The sequence below is a fragment of the Rhamphochromis longiceps genome, linkage group LG2, assembly GCF_057381845.1.
Source record: "Rhamphochromis longiceps isolate RC_006_pf linkage group LG2, R_longiceps_female_GT1.1, whole genome shotgun sequence".
In the NCBI taxonomy this organism is placed as follows: domain Eukaryota; kingdom Metazoa; phylum Chordata; class Actinopteri; order Cichliformes; family Cichlidae; genus Rhamphochromis; species Rhamphochromis longiceps.
This window is the reverse complement of record NC_140558.1, coordinates 9,410,715-9,427,770: the sequence shown is the minus strand read 5'-3', so window position 1 is coordinate 9,427,770 and position 17,056 is coordinate 9,410,715. Positions and strand designations below refer to the sequence as shown.

At 39.8% G+C, this 17,056-nt stretch overlaps 1 protein-coding gene across 2 annotated transcripts in view; it reads right to left on the bottom strand.

Annotated features, from left to right (window-relative positions):
* Nucleotides 1-17,056, bottom strand: part of pcgf3 (polycomb group ring finger 3) — an 82,313-nt gene that overhangs the window by 30,027 nt on the left and 35,230 nt on the right. For both annotated transcript variants that reach the window (XM_085417044.1, XM_085417053.1), the window contains exons 2-3: nt 5,571-5,680; nt 1,425-1,542 (exon numbers count right to left, since the gene is read on the bottom strand). In XM_085417044.1, coding sequence (XP_085273170.1) covers nt 1,425-1,542; nt 5,571-5,585 — 133 coding nt within the window. In that variant the 5' untranslated portion in view covers nt 5,586-5,680. The remainder of the gene's footprint in view (nt 1-1,424; nt 1,543-5,570; nt 5,681-17,056) is intronic.

The window sequence follows — 17,056 nt, the reverse complement described above, 5'->3', positions numbered from 1 at the left end:
ATATTTTTTGTATATTGCACTTTATGTAGTCCTGTGTTGATTGTCTGTTATATTGTTTGTTGTACGTCATATTTAGCACCATGGTCTTGGAGGAATACTGTCTCATTTCATTTTGCACTGTACCGCTGCACATGGTTGGAATGACAATAAAACCACTTGACTAATTTTCAGTTTCAGATAGGATGGGAAATATCCACAGTCCTCACAGTGATGAAAAAAAAAAAATCCTGAATGCAGATCCAGATCAAACGTCGACCCAATCATCACCTCTGGCACAATTTTCATTGTGCCAAAACTGAACTTTTTACAAAACCTCTTTGGCTGAGTTAACATCAGTGACAGCTGCACTGACTTCGCACAGCCTGCCTTCACAAACATGTAAACGCCTTTAATTACACTGTATGAGTTGAGCTTAAACCTGCGTCCCATTGCTGCATCCAGACTGGAAGCAGTGGGCTGCTCACGCATCGCTTTGAAGCTGGTGGCCGATCGCTTGCAACATTTCAGGCTCCAGCTAATTAGGCGATCCTCTAATGTATATACCACCAGGCCACATGTCGACTAATAGTGTTCTTCACTCTTATTGGTCTCTTCAGTTGCTCGCCTGGAAACTGAGAAAAGTTTCTCTCGGGCCCCGCCCACTTTCTGTCACCAGCGGTTATCACTATGGTCACTTCTGGTCGCGTCCAGTGTGGACACAGCTTTGATTAAGAGAGGGTTTTTCATCATTTTTACTGAAGACGCTGACTAAACTCTGTTTTTAAGGTTACGTCCTAAAAAAACTACTTATTTTCATAGAATTTGTAAGAGAACTCTAAAGATGCTCATGGATCCAGATGAGTCTTTGTGTCTGGGTTAAGGCATTGGATCAGACAAGATAACACCTCTACCTGCAGCATGAACCAGGTGTTATCACGGCGCTTTATTGAAAACACCCAGCTGATGCATAAGAGGTGACTTAGTTTGATATTTTTATGAGACTAATAAATGTGCAGAATATCTGGTCTGCCCTCTTGTGAGTCTTTGTACGCGCATCTACTTCATATTCAAAGCCATTTGTTGGAAAACACCAGCACAAATAAAGATTGTTTTGAGATTATGCTCTGCAGAAACAGTAAAGGAAGAAGCAACAGTCAACCTGACCAACAGAAACAGCAACAAGCGGCGCTGCACAGATATCAGAAGCATCGCTCAGCCTCCAGGATTTTTTTCCCCGAACGGCAAAGAGCCAAGAAAAATCCTGGGAGACAAAAACAGCCTGTGTGTGTGTGTGTGTGTGTGTGTGTGTGTGTGTGTGTGTGTGTGTGTGTGTGTGTGTGTGTGTGTGTGACACACAACAGAAAACTTAAAAACAGAAGCGAGCAGATGAGAAAGAAGAAGCGAGAGTACTTGAAATCACAGAGTGAGGGGTGGGGAGGACCTACAGGTGTGTAAGCACTCTGTGACGGTGGTGGCGTCAATCAGGTAGCCCTCACACAGACGACATGTGATGTGGGCGTTGATGTGACACAGCTTTATCTTCCTCGTCAGCATGTCGGGGTTCTGGAGGAGGAGACAAATTTAGCAGTTAGCCATCTTTCACGCTTTCGTCAGAACAGGGTTTTTAATCTTTTGATGCCTTTGAAGAAAAAGTTTTATAGCCTACTGCAGCTATTTAAGCCCTGCTGTTCCCTTCAATTTACCTCCTACCTGAGACAATCCAGGTGAATCACCAAATGCTGGCAGTAATGACTTCGAACTAACGACGAAATCGGCCGAGCCTTTAGCTGAGCATAGCGGCGCTCTCAGACAGGCTGGCAGAACAGGCTGCGGGGGGAGCTGCTCATCTGGTGATTCATGCTTTAACAGAGCTGCACGGGAGCTATGTTGAAAGCAGTGATTTGCTAAACAGGAGCTGAGTTTGCGTTGAGTAACAGCATGACTAACTGTGGTTTCACTCTGCGAGGGGCATCTTTAGGGAGTCGACCGTTCTCACAGAAACTCTGCTCGGGTGTTAACGGTCAACTCACCTGTCAGACCAGAAACTTCACTTAGTGGCTGCTAAAAATGTGACTTTAAATCCTTTTAGATCTGTTTAGATTAGTACAAATAAAATTACAAACAAGACAGATCTTACTGGAAAGTTGAAAATTATGTACTAAATAACTAGAGTTTCATCTTTTTTTAATAAATGCTTAAAATTAGGCTAGAAAATCTCAACTGTTCTTACTCCAGTTTAAATGTGTGTCCTCTGTTAAACTACTATAATCTCCTACAGTTCAGAGCTCCTACAGTCGTCACATGCATAAAGCCTCAAACAGCTGTGTGCTACATGCACACTGCCCCCGCTCTCTCTCACTCACTCACTCACTCACTCACTCACTCACTCACTCACTCACAGGTTCGTTTGCTTTGGGTGGAAACCTTAAGTTTACAGTTGACAGAGTGTCGCCTTGATAAACAGAACTGAGGCTCAATCAAAGATAAGGCGACAGGCAAAAATGGCTTTTATCTTTCCTTCTGATTAAATTTTTTTTTTTTAAACTTAACTTCAGCCTATTTTGATTACATCAAGCAACACTGGTGACCCTATCTGATCAACTCCACCTGATAATCTTTTATGTAGCATTTGTGTGTCTGTCTGTAAATAGTATAGCTTGAAAGGTTTAGAATGAATTCTGATTACACTTAGGTAGGTGTAGGTGTGTCGAATGGGGTCAATAAAATTTGGCTTACGTCCATTGTGGTCCTTAATGTCAACTTAATCATTTATTTATAATAAAAAAAAAAGAAAAAAAGACAAAAAGCCTTAAACTACAAAAAAAGAAGCACTCAGAGAGCTTGAATCTTTTCTAAATATTCATTTTGAGATTGAAGAGATTGAGATTTTAAGTCTTTATATGGTACTATCTATATGTTGACAAAACACCACACTTGTATAGGTCACTTTCATAGTTATAAGGCTTTTTGTGAATTTCTGATAAATAAATCATTAAGTTGACCTTGAATTTCATTTAGCTCTGTCTTGGTTTTGCTGCCTCCACGTGCAAACAATGAGCAAAAGGCATATTCAAAATCCATTTTTATATTCTGGTGGTTCCGACACTGTGTGGCCTTCCTCCACGCCCTGCTTTAGTCAGTCTCATTCAGATCGAGACGGATGTACTGACTTAGTTACAACTGAATTACAGTGGGGAAAACTACCTGGAAAACTACCTGAAAAGCTTTATTTTTGTTTTTTAAAACTTGCTCTGATCTCCACTGTCACAGATCGTTTTTAGAAGAGGATGTCTGAGTGGCATCTTTCTCTTTTATGTGACTGGATCTAGCCCTTCAGCCTTGAAGAGTCACCCTGAGGAGACCCAACACTCTATACATGTTTTTATGGTTTAGTAAATTTACCATAAGGATCAAATGTAATTAATATGCAAAAGTTGCAATATTTCCTTCCTGACAGATAAATCAGAGACATAAAGGTTGACAACAGCAGACTGACTGCTGAGGCCAAATGATCAGATGTGCAACAACCAGTAAGGATACCTCAGATAATGGCCAGCTGCACTCAGTGAAGGAGACAGTGAGACAGCCAACATTCATTATTTAGAGGCTCAAAGCTGCTCAGAAATCCTTCCTGAGTGTCAGACCGATTCAAGAGTCTCCACACCAGGATGGAAAACAATCAAAAATGTTCCTCAAAACATCAGGTTTTCACACAAGTTTAGAGACATTTAAAGAGTTCGTAATGAACAGCACTTACTAATGATAGAAGAAGTTTGTGGTAAGATAATAAATAAAATATTTTTGATCAAAGGTAAATACTGAATAAAATTTTTCTAAATTTGAAACTTTATATTTTAGCTAGCATAATATTAAACTGAACATCTGTTATTTATAATTACTTCTGGGGGGGGGAAATAAATAAGTAATAAACCAATTTTTCAGGCAGAAAAGCAGTTTGATGCAGAATCAAATGTTTAAGTTCATTACTAAATAATAAATATGATGTTAATTTATCCATTCAACTCTTTAGCTGCCTCCCAAAATGTGAACTTTTCAAGTAAAGCACTGAAAAAACACCACCGGAGTGAAACCTTTTCAGTTTCTTATTAGGCCGGAGGTTTCCAAATGTTGTGCAGTAGTTTGAACTACAGTTTTTCACAGGACTGGATAGTCAGATGAAGGCACATTTCTAGAGCTAACTGTAAATCTACTAAATAAACACCTGATTCAGGAGCTTGTTGAACCACTTTTAGCAGCAATACATTGAATTAATCATTTTCTTTATGATTTTATCAGTTTAACACATCACTGTGGAGGAATTTTGGCTCAATCGTTTTTCCAATGTTGCTTCATTTCAGTGAGGTTTGCATTCATGCGCAGCTCTCTGAATGTCCAACTACAGCAGCTCAGTCAGGCTGAGGTCTATTCTGTTGTAGATCTGCTGCTGTGCTTGGGATCATTGTTCTGTTATACGACCCATTTTGGGCTAAGCCTTAGCTTTCAAGCAAATGGAAGATGAGCTCACATTTGACTCTAGAATACTTTGGTACACACAGGAGTTCAAAGTTGACTCAATAACTGCAAGGTGCCCAAATCCTCAGCCCTCTCATCGTGCAGACGACTGGTGTGTCTTTGTGCTGATATGCTGTCTTTGGTTTTGTGCATCATGGACAAACGTCTCCACTTTGGTCCAGAAGTCTTGTAGTTTGTTCAAATTCAGCTTTGCAAACCTAAGCCGTACTGTCATTTTCTTTTTAGAGAGAAGAGGCTTTCCTTTCAGACCTTCAATACTTGTTCAGACTTTTTCCAATCGTACCGTCATCTGCTTCAACCTTTAGGAGGATACCAAGGCCTGTACAGTCTGAGATGTAGCTCTCCATTTTTTTCCTAGTTTCTCTGAGCAATGCACAGTCAGACCGTGGGGGGAAATTTGCTGGGACATCCGCTCATGGGAAGAATTTTGCGAGTTAATTTAACATGTGCTTTTGTTAAAGTAAATGGTAAATGGACTGGTTCTTATATAGCTCTCTATCTGAACGCTCAAAGCGCTTTACACAACTCGTTCATTCCCATTCACACAAGCACTTTTCTGCGTTTTTAGTGCTGTCTAACTAACATTCATACACACATTCACACTCTGATGGATGCATCGGAGAGCAACCTGGGGTTAGAGGTCACACTCGCTGACGATGAGTTAATCAAACTTATGTGTCTGCTGCTTGCCTATTAGCAGTAAAGCTGTACATTTTTTTAAACCATACTGCTGTATATAGCTCAAAGAAGAAATTATGATATTTTAATCAAATGAAGGCTATTTTCTGTAAACATGTCAATAAGCGTCCCTTGAAATTTTGGCTCATTCTTCGGTCTCCCTTGGACATAAAATGTTTGAAAACCACTCAAATGCTCAACAATTATTTCACCATTGTTATGAATCATAACACCAAAACAGAACGTTTTTAGAGGACAGTTAATATCACAGGTTATACATAAACAGAAACTGAAAAGATGAAAGGAAAAGATGCTTCCTGTTATTGTGAAAACATTCTAACTTCTTCAAGCACCGATAAACCTCACAGAGCGATTCTTACCCCTAATACCGCCATGCGTCAACTGTGGGTGGTGCAGCAGCCACGTCTCTTCCTGTGGTTGTGCGGCAGTCAGTGTTAGCTGCTCATCCTGAAGAGCCTCTTATCAAAGCCTACAAACACAGAAAGAAGCAGATTTAATATTGTAAATAATAAGTAATTATAGCAACAGGGCCTTGCTTTAATATCTGTGAATCAATTCACCTGATTTTGATGGTTTAAAAGATCATCAGTGTTTTATATATGAAAAAACTGTGAATAAAATATCAACCATCTACCAGCACGGCTGTGGTTCCTACAGGTCTCTAAATCTGCTGTCAGATTTTAAGCATCCGTCCTTCTGTTAACTTGAGCTGCTCTGCATAATCATAGAGCCAGAGTACCAGATATTTAGCCTAATAATTATTTAGATTTTTAATTATTAAAATAACAGCTTTATATTTGGTTGTGGTTTACTGAAAAACCAAAGAAAGAAAGCCACCCACAGTCAAAACACTCTGGAAAACTACACATCTCAGTACCACCCACACGCCACAACGACTGCTCGGCCAGAGGGAACACACACACACACACACACACACACACACACACACACACACACACACACACACACACACACACACACACACACACACACACACACACACACACAGCAGGATTGACTGAAACCCCGCTTTAGTTTAACATTGCACAGCGTTCGTGAACGTCACCGTCGTCCTCCACACAGGGAAAGCGGCCATGCTGCAGTGACTGGCTCTGCCGCCGCTGTGTGATTCATCACCTAATTGTAGGAGTCCAACCACACCAGTCACGATGGGCGAACACACACCACCCCTAACACACACATACACACTCACAGCTTCAAAAGAAACTGCCTTCAACGGTGAGTCTGCCAGCCTTCCTCTGTCTGCTCATCAGACCATGAAATTAGCCCAGTTAGTCGACAGAGATGACATGCGGCGACGGTTGCTGAGGACACACACACACACTGTATGGCGGCCTGTTACAGATCGGCAGCACGTCGATGAGATTCACACACATGTTACAGTCACATGACATCCAGCAACCTTTCTGTGATGTAATCTTTGATATTTCTTCAGACGTTGGGTTGAGTTCAGAGTTTCCAAAGCCTGAGATGACCCCCACCGGGAACACACATAAAAATAGCTTTAAAAAATAAAAAATACAAATAAAAATAGAAATGAGCTTAAAAAGGAACCAGCATGAAACATCATTTTACCCTAGCCTCATCATTTGGCACAATATGTGGATGACTTTTAAATGTAAAAATCCACCAGCGCCTTGTGTATCTACTCCTGTGGTGGATGCTCAGACTTAATAGTTAGGTCAGTAGAGGTACCGATAAACTCTGTGAGCCAAAAGCTTAAACTTAAGACTGCTGTAAACACCATGTTCATGACATTTTGTTCTTCTTCTTTGTTCGTCTATTACGTCAGAGTGAAGATATCCTTTATATGGTTTTCTCAGAAAAATTGCTGCAGCTTCAAGTTCAAGGGCAGCCAATTAGGAGAATGATGGCTTAAAGGCAGGTGTGGGTTATAGTTATATTGGGACTCAACTATACTCTGTTGCAGACCCGAGGGCCTAGTAGTCCTTCCTGTAATACTATACATGCCTATAGAGACAGGCATGCAAACATCTGACGATGAAATTTGCATCCCACAGTCCCTACTGCTCCGTGGATACGGAAATTATAATCCTGGCCTTGCCGGCACCAATTTATGAAGAGATATATATTAAGCAGAATTGAGTTCAGATTATTGGTGGAGCCCTAGTCCTAGTTTCTCATGCAGCCTCTGGGAAAATTAATTGCCCAACGCTGATTTAAAGGGATGCAGTAGGGAGCTAAAACAAATTGTTCAGCAGAAAGACTGACTGAGTGTCTCCATCATGCAACGTTATCAGATAAATGAGGCTCATTTGTCCCATTTTGAGTCCAATAATAAACACATAGGAATAAAACTCTCCTTGAGGCATGTCAGCTGCTTTGAAATACACATTTGTACACCTGAACTTTACATTTCAACATAAGAGACTCTCACTTTAATGTAATGTTATATAACATTACAGGCTTCCTGCCAGTTTTGAACCATCATGTTCCCAGAGGTGTTGGATGTAGTGTTGGTCATTTCTTCCACACAAGCCCGATAAAAACTGCTTCTTTGTAGCCGAATGCACACTGCCGACACTTTCTAAAATTTGTCATTTCTTGCTTTACCTTAAGTGACTAATTAGGTATTTAAAACTTAACAATTATTGGCCCATAGCAGCTCTAGTATGCTGAAGCATCAAGACATAACTGATTAAAAACAGAAGAGGAAGTGTCCACAAACTTCTGGCACTGCAGCGTGCATGTGAGATTAGTTTGCAACCTCTAAACAAAACAATTACAAACCTGTAGCAAAGTCAGTCTTCCACATCGTATTGGAAGAACACTCATCTGTATTCTTTATGAACACGCTGTTCTGAGATCACGTCTTTATTTGGACAGCATAGGGGAAAAAATACCTTCAGGCTGTCAGAGCTTTGCTTTGAAATCATATTTGACCATCTATGTCTGTCTGTGGGATGGAATAGAGATGAAATATACAGTATATATAAAGCGTACCACAAAACAAACCACAACTGAGCTCAGCTCAGTTCAGTGCCAACTTGAGGCCGCTGCATTCAGGGTCATTTAAGGATACCAGCTATTTAAAAGCTGCAGAAAGCAGCACAAAAGGCACAGCGCTTCTACCATTATATTAGAGACACTTCCACCATTGTCAACTATCAGATAAAAGCAGCATCCTGGAGGACAAGTGGGTAAGACACACAGCTTTTAATTGCAACTACCATTATCAAATTCATGAAAGGTCTCTGATGCATTTCAGTCTCCTCTGTGTCTCAGCTCATTTCCTGCCCGTCTCACCTGTCAGCAGCAGAGGTGGGAATCACAGTGACTTACAATCTGATACCATCATTTCACATTGCCCGCTGAATTATGCATTTATTCACCGCGTCATTGTTTCAGTGTGTGCACCAGTGGTGTTCGGTTTGAACGAAGCATCAGCTTTATTAATTAGTGCCACACTACAGGCATCTGGCAACACAGTAACAATCTGATACCAGGGGTAATTTGGTGAGCTGTAGGTCACATTGGGCGATACACATATGTTACACCCTGGACAGGTCGCCAGTCCATTTAGTACTCAGAGCAACAACTGCTCACCCCTGAAGCCAATTTAAAGTCACCAGTTAGGCTAATGTCTTGGACTTGGGAGGAGGCCAGAGTACCTGGAGAGAACCCACACAGGCACAAGGAGAATATGCAAAGAAATAGAAAGGTTCTACCCAGCCAGCAGGTATAATGTGATTCTCCTAAATTATTTGCAATATAGTTTCATTTCAGCTTTCCTGCATCTCAGTTTCACTCCAATGTGTCCTCACACATAAATCTCACGTGGAGTGAATCTGACTGGTGAAGTGAAATAATCAAAAAAATCAAGCTGACATTACCACATTAAGATTACTGCAAGCACAATACAGCATTGTGCTTGCAATGCTTCCCGACAAGGGTTATGAGCAAATCTGCTGGGCTCCACGGGGTCTTAGTAGGGCTGAACGATATATCGCATTTGCGATAATATCGCGACATGATCAAGTGCAATTTTCTAACCGCAAAGGCTGCGATTATAAGGCTGTCCAAATTACTACCATATCCCAGAATTCATAGCGCGGCCCAGCCAAACTCCAGTTTCCAGCAATGGCGGCCGCTACTAAGTTTTAAAATTACTCATACTAATCTTTCTGGGTCACAAAATAAACTTTTAACATATTTTCAGGCGAGAAAGTAGTTGTGTAAACATCAAATATCTGCTCGGTTTATCAAGATATCCCATATTTGCAAAAGTGCTTCGACGTTTTCAGAGGCGTCTGCTACCCACCAGCTCGACAGCTAGCCGGGAGCTCGAGGATTACTGATGCGGCCGAGAACGGCACAACTCCCGGCACATCATTTTCAGATCACCGCGGAGTTTCGCTGCTCGGGTTAAACGTAATATATAAGTCACTTAGACAACCTAAAAATGTTATTGTTGGGCTTTTTTCAGTGTTTTGTTTGTTCGTGAGTAAATCGGTTTGGCTGAGATTAAAGTTATTAGATTAGATAAAATAAAACTTTATTAATCCCCCGGGTGGGTTCCTCCTTGGTTTTCACACAGCTGACTAAACGTCAAACAGAAAACTTATTAAACAGAAGTATGAGACAGTCGAGAATTTACACCAGTGTCTGGTTATATTTTAGATAGCAAGAAGCAGACGGCCGAGTTTATTAAACTCCACCGAGACAGCGGTGACGCTAATCAGAACTAGCCTTCTGATTCAGAAGGCTAGACCGTCCAATTTCACGCCTTTAAACTTTAAAGGCGTGTTTGTGTGTGTGTTTATACAATTGTTATTATGTTTGCACTTTATGTGTAATGTTACTGACTGCAGAGATCAGTAAGATGTGTGTATTTTTTATTTATTAGTTTTATTTATTTAATATTATTTTTTAATTGAATGACTGTCTAGTAGTTCACAGATGTCGAAAAACTGAGTGTGGTAAAGCCACTGATTTTTTTTATGTATATTTCTGCAATCTGCACATTGTACTGACTTTCATTTTAATGTTTACACCAGGGTTCCTTGTCAGCACTTTATGCTCAGATGTTTGTAAGCTAAAAATAAACTATTGTGTATGTTCAAATATACTGTTGTGATTGAAGAAGTTAAATAAAAATGTCAGTCATCAATTCATGCATCACCTCATGTCATCATAACAGAGGTCTGTCTTCCAGGAAAGAACAGTTTAAAATTAATGTAATATAGTATTGGCCATACTATATGATGTATTGCTTGTCTTTGTTTAATAATACAGAAGACAAAGACCTTAAAAAATAATCGCATATCGCATCGCAATCTTGGGGCAAAAAAATCGCAATTAGATTATTTTCCATAATCGTTCAGCCCTAGGTCTTAGTGACAAAAATGTTGTCATCAGGTAGTGAAAGTAGGATTCTGTGCATGCCTGCCAGGTTTTACTGACCGCTACAGCGTACCAACCATGGCAGTCCTCAAAGAAGTATAGCAGGAATAACTGGTCTGAGTCCACAACAAACTATAGGCCCTGTTTTACAACAACCCTAAAGTGAGAGCAAGAAACACCAACACAGAAAGACTCACTATGACCACAGTTTGTGTTTAAATTTAATGAATAAATAAATATACTGCAAACATACCAAGAAAAGCTGTTGGTATCAGAGGTGTGAAATGCCTCCTAATTGCCAACTCTTTGCTGTTGGCTTCCTTCATCACTATACTCCTTTTAGCTTTATTTAGGCATAAACAGGCGGATATGAGCCAAATATCTGCGGTGTATCCCTAAATGATGCTCTGAAAGCTTTTCCTGACTGCTTGACATTCAACCCTTAACCTGTATTGAAAAAGAACAAACTTCACTTAGTTTTTCTTCACCCTCATTATTCTGAAGTCATGAAGTAGTGATTCAGAGCGGTAATCTGTTCATAGTGTAGAAAGTCTGCTTCAACACATTCACAGTAGATATAAACACAAATAATAACAGCTTCCTTTTTGCCAGGAGAAAAGTAAATAACTTTTTCTGTCCGTCATATTGAAAGGCTTATGTGCACATTATATTTGCTAGAATCACAAAGAGCCATACGATATCCCACTTTTAGGTAAAACAATACAGCAACAGAGGCTAACCAGGGGGAAATTGTTCCTTTGGCAGCATTTTATCTACAAACTTCATTTCCTGAAGTCTGTAATTGTTCTTGTGATTTGCCACATCAAAGTTCCTGCTGCCTTTTCACAAAGAGATGTGAAAATAACTTCCAATATTGCACTTTTTGCTCTTACCCACTTTTATTTTCTCCTGCTGTCAGTCAAACGACCCCACATGCAATTTGCAAGAGGCTGCGGTGCACAGATGTCTCAGCCCAGCAACAAAAAGTGCTTCACCAGACAAGACTAGGTACACCGTTTAAGACTTCAAATGTTTTGGCACTTTAAATTTAACACATCAGGGCTCAAAAAGTTGTCTATTTTATAAATGTATTGGCTCATACAGCATCTCAGAATACTAAAAATGAAATCTCTTACACCAATCGCCCAATCTGGTTCTGCCTGAGGTTTCTTCCTCTCAAAAGGGAATTTTTCCTTCCCGCTATTACTAAAGTGCTTGCTCATAGGGGTCATATAATTGTTGGGTTTTTCCTCTCTATGTATTATTGTAGGGTCTACCTTACAATATAAAGAACCTTGAGGCAACTGTTTTTGTGATTTGGCGCTGTATAAATAAAACTGAATAGAATAGATCCATTAGAATTCAGTACCACGTGATGCACGCCCCATGACGTCATTTGTATGGGACACAAACAAAACACAACAATGGAGGTGGTATAGCTGCTGCTCGGTGCACGGCTTTTTGTCAGACTCGGCGACCATAATGTTGGTTTTTGTGGAACTGGCCAAATTCAAATATGACAGTATTGATTTTTCATGAAGGAGTCGCCCTTATGACTCATCAATTGGTGGCATGCAATCTGCTGGTGTCACTTTTTCAGATCACCTCAGATTGCTTGGAACCCCGTCTGAGTAGGTATTAAAAAGTACCCGGTACCAGGTGCTACCACCTAATGGAAAACCCTAAAACTAAAAGTACTCGTGGAAAAGGCCTGTTTGTCTAATTTATTTTAGAAACAGTTAAAAAACATCAATCAAAGAAACATCAAGCACATCTGAGAAAGTTCATCTTTAAAAAACAAAAAAATGACTGAAACAACTAAAATGACAGATGATAGTTAGTCTAAATCTTTCTTTATGTAGAAATCACTTCTGTTACTTAAAGAAACTCTGATACTGAGTAAGAACGTGAGATGAAAGTAAAAGTAGCAAATTATGTGGCTCCGTTCCCACTCTTATTTTCTTTTTGGAGTGCTTCACGGTGAGACCATCAACATCATCACAGCCTCCCACTCAAACCTGTCCAACAGAAACTTTTTGCCACAAGAAACTCACATTCACGCCAACGGCGCTCTCCTGAAACCAGTCGCTCTGGTTTTTCATTAGCCACAGAAACGACCACATGAGGCTGATCACAGCACTGTTTCTCCCCCTTGAAAACAGACGTCAAGGCAACAGTTTTAATTTGTGCTGGCGATATTCATCTATAGCTTAAATAAAAAGGTATTGTTGCGATGAAGGCATCTTCGTATGTTCACTTCCAGTCTTTATCAGAGATCAATTTTAAATGATCTCTGATGATAAATCTCAAACATGTAAGAACATCTCCTGTGAGGAGGCGCTACAAACAAAGATTTATTCAAAGAAAGACCACACTCCCAGAGGTCTTTACACTGCAAGGTAAACCTACCCTGAGAGAAAGCGAAGCTGAAGGGGAGGCAAGGAGAGCGTTATGAGACAAAGGAGAAAAATGAGGTGAAAGACTTTGAGCCTGTCTGAAAAGCATGTTTAGCTCACCACAGAGACATTACTGTCAAAATATAGTTTCATCGCCTATAATTCATGTCAAAACATATTTTTTAAAGCTCCTTAAATTTAAATTTGTTCCTCTAGGCAAAATACAGTCAATTCAAAACATTTCAGGGAGTCATTTCATATCTTTGGAGCTGTTGTGTAACAACTTGTAAGCAAAGCCAGCTGCCTCAAAGGGGCAGAAATAGCAATGCAGGTGAAATTTCAGTGTGCCGACTTTCGGTGAAGGTCAGAGGTTTTTTTTTTGACCCTCTTGACCCTTGAGAGAAACAAACTGAGCCGACCAAATGACATTTCACTGCAGCAGGTTACTTGTTACAGTCTGCCAAGTGCCACCTTTATGTCATGTGGTGAATGAATAATTTGAGCAGAGTCAGGAGGAAGACGACCATCATAAATGATCCAAACTAAACATGTTTTTAGAACGATTTCAAAAATATACACAGATATATGGAACGATTTTCTTGTTTGCATTCATTCACTTTAGTGATATTACTGTTGCCAGGCATTATAAATCATGTGCAACTCTTTCCTAAAAACCCAGACTCACTCACACTATTCAAAAAGATGCAAGTAGATTAAGTCAGGCTCTTAAAGGTTGCCTGGAGCTTTTGTTTCTAGATCACCTGCCTGCTTTAGCTTTTGTTTGGCTTCAGCTCTCCATCCTTCTCCCTGTGGAGAAGCACTCATGTCGCTCGGGTTGCACCATGAGACATCTCGCAGTGGACTTGTGCCCTTGTGAGATGGGTTTTGCAGTCAAAAACACCCACTAGTCAATTCCTAAGGTAATAAAAGCAAGTTCCAAGATTTTAACTTTACATCTAAACCTGAGCAGAAACCACTGCAGACGCTTAAAGGGGGGGGCGGGGGGGGGGGGGGGGGGGGTGATAAGAGAAAGTTTGAGAGTTAAAAATCTTCCATTTTGGACAAATTGAAGGCGATTACTTGATGCTCTAGACAGACAAGAAAATAGTGCATTACAATAACTTAAGTGGGAAGAGATGAAGACATGATGGGCATCGCCAGTTCACTCTTTGAGACAACTGTCTGCAATTTTGCAATTGCAATTTTTATTTATTTATTTTTTTTAAATTGTAAAAAATGAGAGCAGGTCAGATTTAATGTGAGCATCAATGATAATCAGGCACACTGCTATTTACTATCTAACCATTAACTAACCATTATCCAGTTTGGGTTTACAGAACGGTACAGCAGAATGTCGTCGACATACAGATCATAAGAAATGGTTTTAAAACTCATAGTGTGACCTACTGGGAGACTATTCAATAAAATAATAAGTAAAATTAATAAATAAGTAACAAGGCACTTAAACCACATCTTTGTGGAAACCTGCATAGCGATACAGCCAACATCTGGCCAAAAACTACCCAAAAGCCAGGAATTAAGCGAACCACTCCAAACACACCAGAACAACAGGACAGATAGGTCGGTCAACTGGTTGCTAGGCCCATTAAGGCCTTGATGATTTCAGTGGCTGCATGAAAATAATGTGAAGAGGGGATTAGCAGTGAAAATAGAACTTTTAGCAAAGAAAGGGGTATTTCTTTCCTTTGACAGCATTATTTTGGACATTAAAATGTGTTTACTACCAGCAAATCTTCAATTCTTACTCAGTAAAAGTAACAAATCAGATCTGACCATCAAATTAAAAGAGTCAAAGGTTGAGAAATATTTTTCCTGCTACTTTTGAACAACCTCTAGACCACAGAGAAAAGCTGTGTTATGACACAGCATTTCAAATTCGAGTGGCGTTGGTTGTGACCACAATGACAATGGGTGATCCTCAGTCTACTGCTGCATCGCTGTTTCCAAAAGCTTAGTGTAATATCTGCAGAGGGTTTCAGAAACAACACACCAACTGCTCATGTGGAACCAGGTAATAAGGGGAACAATTTTCTTTCAGAATGCAAACCATGACTCTAAATACTTCGATGAATTTTCTGAGTGGGACAAAGACAATTCCCAAACACTACAGCAAATGGTCGGGGGGGACAGATAAGCTAGGTTTTCTAAGGCAAGTAAAGAAACAAAACAAACAAAACAAAGCTCATCTAAATAAAAAAGAGAAAGAAAAAGAAAGAAAGAGAGAAAGAAAAAAGAGAGATCTAGGCACCAGTGAAGTGTGGGGCTGTCTGCATGGCAACTATTGGACAAGTTACAGAAAGCCACAGAAAGCCCAACAACCAACAGTCCCCAAGTGAAAAACCCAAAAGACTCAGAGAGATCATGCAGCGGGCATGCAGTAAAATCTACGAAAAATCTCATGATTTTACTTCCTCCAGATATTTCTTGTCCAACAAAAGCTCTTTTTATGTCATCCTGGATTCAACTGAACTAAGCAGCAAGTTAGTTTGAGCTTCAGGGAGGTCTTCTAGGGAAAGGGGTGCACTTGATCCGAGTAGTAATAAAAAGTTAAAAGGATAATCATTTCATCCCGATTATATTGTTTTCAAGATTACTGGAAGCGAAAAATCATAACTGAAAATAAAATCTGATTAATCACCCAGCCCAGCTGATGAGTATTAGTGGATGCAGTTTTAAAACCAGTTGCTCTGGACAGATGGGATAAACTAGTTGCTTCAATAAGGTAATTAATAATCATCGCTGCAAACTTGATGAATCTATTTGACTTTAATGGCTTTCCTTAACAAAGTCACTAGTAAAAAATGTAATTTTATCCCCTCTTTGGGATAAATCATTGTTTTCTTATCTACACACACGGATTTTTTTTTGTTGTCGTTGTTTTAAATTGCAACAAGACATTTCTTCCTCCCCACAGCAGCTTTACAGCTTCCAGCGCACTCATTGATTTTGAGCCACTATTATAATGCAATTCACACTCAGCAATGCAGCCAAGTAGAGCTGGGCGATATGAGATTTTTTCATATCACGATATGTTTTTTTCATTTCAGGCGATAACGATATCTATCACGATATAAGCCAAATAACTATATTTGTAAGATTTAAATGTGCCGTTGCTCACAAGTAAAATGTGAAATAATCAGCAGCTTGTTTTTATTTAAATATTTATTTCCCATAATAAGTTCAACAGGGTAGATGTACTTAAGGAACATGAGACTTTTTCAGATAAATAAAGGCAAATATTGCAAACTACACAAAAGGCAGCCGCTAAAGCGTTTAAGTTTCAAAAGAGAACAAACGAAACAGACTACTAAATTGTCAATTCCACTTAGAAACAAAATATTAATTCTAAAAATAAATCTTAGTTTGTTTTACAGAATAACAGACAAAACTGACTAACTTTTGTCAATATCAAATAAACTGAGAACTAAAAGGAAATTCTCAATCTCTCCTTGTTGTATAGCTTAGCTTTTCAAACACTTTTAACAGTTACTTTAGTCTGACAAAAGCCGAATGACGAATTAGCGCTTCCAGTCAGAGACTGAGGCTACGTCCACACGTACACGGGTATTTTTGAAAACGGAGATTTTCCGTTTTCGTTTTAAAAAATAATCCCGTCCACACATAAAGGCAGAAATGAAGGAAAACGCTGCTATGAACATGCCAAAGCAGCAGGTGGCGCTAGATTCCTAACCGTGCAGAAATGTTGGCCAATCAGAAGTCTAGAAGCCTCGGTGGGAAAAAGTAAACAAAGCTGCGGCATAGAAGCAGAACAGAGTCGTATGTGTGGACGGACAGTAACTGTGTGTATATGTAAGCATTTAAACACTGCAGAGAGTAGAATTAACAGTATTGTAGAAATTCATTTCACCGAAACAATAACGTGGCACACAGTGTGACGCATGCACCAGTTTACTGTATTTCCAGACTTGCTTTCGGCACAATTTACAGTGCACGCTACTCTGTTTTTTGTCAGACTTGAAATAGCCGAAATACCTTCACACTACGGAACTTCTATGGCTCTTCCGTTCGACAATCTCTCCGGC